The sequence below is a fragment of the Phaseolus vulgaris genome, chromosome 8 (assembly GCF_000499845.2).
Source record: "Phaseolus vulgaris cultivar G19833 chromosome 8, P. vulgaris v2.0, whole genome shotgun sequence".
Taxonomy (NCBI): Eukaryota; Viridiplantae; Streptophyta; class Magnoliopsida; order Fabales; family Fabaceae; genus Phaseolus; species Phaseolus vulgaris.
The window spans coordinates 39,889,185-39,892,017 of record NC_023752.2 but is presented as its reverse complement, the minus strand read 5'-3'; the positions used below and the strand labels follow the sequence as shown (position 1 = coordinate 39,892,017).

Sequence of the window (2,833 nt, the reverse complement as noted above, 5' to 3'; positions counted from 1 at the left end):
GAGATCAGAGCAACAGATCTTGAAGAACCTGCCCTTCCACCCAGTAAATGAGTTTTGGAAAGGGGTCAGGAGAACCCTGCCAGGAACGTTACTGAGGGTCACCCAGAGGTTATTCCTTTGCCTCTTCACCTCAAAGAAGTGAAGAAAGATATCAACCGAGGGTGCACAACCCAGAAACCCGAAAAGGACGAAAGCCCAGCTATTGGGATATAACTGGGCCGAAGCAGCATTGATCTCCGTTAGCAGTTCCTTCTCAAAACCTGGAGAAGGGCAAGCGCACGCCGATGGTCTTGAAAACCACCTGATAGAAATAAAAGAAGGGGACCCCGTCGTTGGCCCGTTCGTCTCCGCGTACTGGCTCCCCTAGAGTGCAAGGGAGCACAACAATATCGTCGTCGTGCCTCCTCGCGAAGGCACGGTGGTTATAGGAGCATGAATCCCCTTTATGTTCTCTTATGGCCCTGGTGGAGAGTAAGCATGAGCATTCGTCAAGAAGCTCGCTCGAAGCCCAAGTATACAGGTCCTTGGGGTTGACCCTGAGGGGAGGAACACGAGAAGACATGCTTGAACAGAATCTGGGAGGTTTGAAGGCGAGAGGCCCACTGGTAACGCAAGGGTAAAACGCTGGTTGGAACGAACACTAGAAAAACTCTTCGCGAGGAGAGAAAGGGTGTAAGTAGGTCACGAAAAGCGCAGAAATGGTGAGGATAGTTTCAACATTTCGAAGAGCTAAATATTGCGGTTAGAGCGCCAAACGACGCGAGTGGAAGTGTTGCAGTTATAGCGCCAAACGACGCAAATGGATGCACTGTGCGATCGAGCCACGTGGCAGAAGATGGGAGGATGATCCTGGCACCACTGGTTAACACTCAGAAAACGTCGTATCGACAGAATGCCCGAGGGTACGATGCGTCGTCGAGAGTGGTTCAAAGGCACAGTAGGTGTTAGGACCAAGTCAAGGGGCTGAACGTCCCATCAACCATACGAGAAGCGCCACGTGGATAGCACAGGCGAATCCTTGAGCTCTTCGCTATCCCCAGGCGTCGACCAGGACCAAGGTTAAAGTCAATGCCAAGGTGAAGTTAACGCCCCTGGGCGACGCCAGCATGAGATGCCCGAGGCGTCGCCAGGAAAGGCGCAGAGGGCGACGCCAGCATGAGACGTTGCGGGCGTCGCCAACCCAAGTATCAGCAGTGCCGCCTCCCCGATACCCACAGGTAGGAAAGACTGTGGAGGGAGATGAAATCGAAGAAGTCGAAACTAGTTACTAGCGGCGTCGCCTCCCCGATGCCCACAGGTAGGAAAGACTGTGGAGGGAGACGAGATCGCCAAACGCTAGTGGACCTCTGGCAGGGTTGTTCCCCGATACCCATGGGAAGGAAAGACCATGGAGGGAACGACCCCCCCCCCCCTCCCAGAGCACTCGGCGTTTTTGGACACCCTGGGACGATACGGCGCTGCTGTAGCAGGCCTCTCCTTAGGCATGGGCGTCGGGCACCAAGAATCAAGGGACGGATCGCTTTGGTGTTTGAGACACCCCATGGACGATACGGCTCCGTTAGGCAAGCCTCTCCATGGGCGTGGGCATCGACGCGTGACCTTATCCGGACATACAGGGTCGCCCAATGCAGCGAAAGAAACGGGTAGAGTACAGGCAAAACAATCGAAGCACATGAAGGCAAAAAAAACGAGGGTAAAATCATACAGGCGGAATTCGATAACTCCAAGGTACAAAGATTGTCATGCAAAACCCACAGTTGTGACGAAAGTGCAAATAGTTCAAAGAATTACAAGTTTATCAAAGAGGGTCAAAAACAAGACAAAGCGCAAAGGAATAAGGTGGTGGTCGAGGGCGGCGGTTCAATCATCCAGCTCCAAGGGCACGACTTTTCCGTCAACGATGTGGTGAGTGGAATCGCAGTTGGAAATGTCGATTCTCGGGTTCTCGCAGACGGCCTGGGCCAGAGCCTCTTTGAACCCCTCCTCGAAGGTGCCTGCCATGTCATGAATGAGGGTCTTTTTGTCCTTCTCTAACTCCTCAATGGTGGCGTCCCCTGAAGCTACCTGCTTCTCCAAAGCCTCCTTCTCCACACGGAGCCGACTGACCTCGATCTGCAGTTTGTAGTCAGCCTGGAGAAGGCCCATAGCTTTAGCCTGAGTAGCCATCTCCCCCTCCATCCGTTCCAGTTTGTCAGCTTGCTCACAGCATCGGCTCTTCAAGTCCTCTTGAACTTCCTCGTAAGCTTCGACCATGCCCTGGAGGCCTGTTACTTGGACTTGAAGAGTGACTTCCCGAGTGTAGAAGTCAGCCTGAAACTCCATCGCCTCTGCCAGTTGTTTTTCAGCCTCCTCTTTGGCCTCTTGCTCCTCTTTGGCCTCTTGCGCCAGTTTCAGAGTGGTTTGGTAGACCTCGTTTTGGCATCCCAGAGTTTTCTTTTCCTCCTTCAGGGCAGCTACCCTTGTTTCCAAGGCCTGGAGGGTTTGAGTCTGCAAAACAGCGTTTCTAGCCTGGGCACGCCATTCAAGGGCCACTGCCAAGAAGGCTCCCAAGTAGAAGGGCATTCCCTCCTTCCTGTCGGAGCCTTCTGGCATTGATCCCCCGCTGAAGCCCCTCATCAGATGCGTAATTGGAGGAGGGATGGCAATAAGGGGCGGAGGAGGCGCCAACTTTGGCAGCGCGAGCGGCCTTCATCGCTTTCGCCAAAACCATCCTTTTGGAGGCATCCATCACTGATCCTACATTCAGATAAACCAAATAGCAGAAGTTAAAGCCAAAGCAGTTATACAAACCCACAAAACGCGTAGATGAATGAGACATAAGTCACACAGCACA

General features: G+C 53.2%; 1 protein-coding gene across 1 annotated transcript; it reads right to left on the bottom strand.

Annotated features, from left to right (window-relative positions):
* Window positions 1-1,860: 1,860 nt before the first annotated feature.
* On the bottom strand, window positions 1,861-2,562 carry LOC137825117 (uncharacterized). Its single transcript, XM_068630791.1, has one exon. It carries the CDS (start codon window positions 2,560-2,562, stop codon window positions 1,861-1,863), a length of 702 nt encoding a protein of 233 aa, XP_068486892.1.
* Between the last annotated feature and the right edge of the window lie 271 nt (window positions 2,563-2,833).

Coding starts and splice junctions, on each gene's coding strand:
- LOC137825117 (XM_068630791.1), bottom strand. CDS start 2,562: ATGCCCTTCTACTTGGGAGCCTTCTTGGCAGTGGCCCTTGAATGGCGT.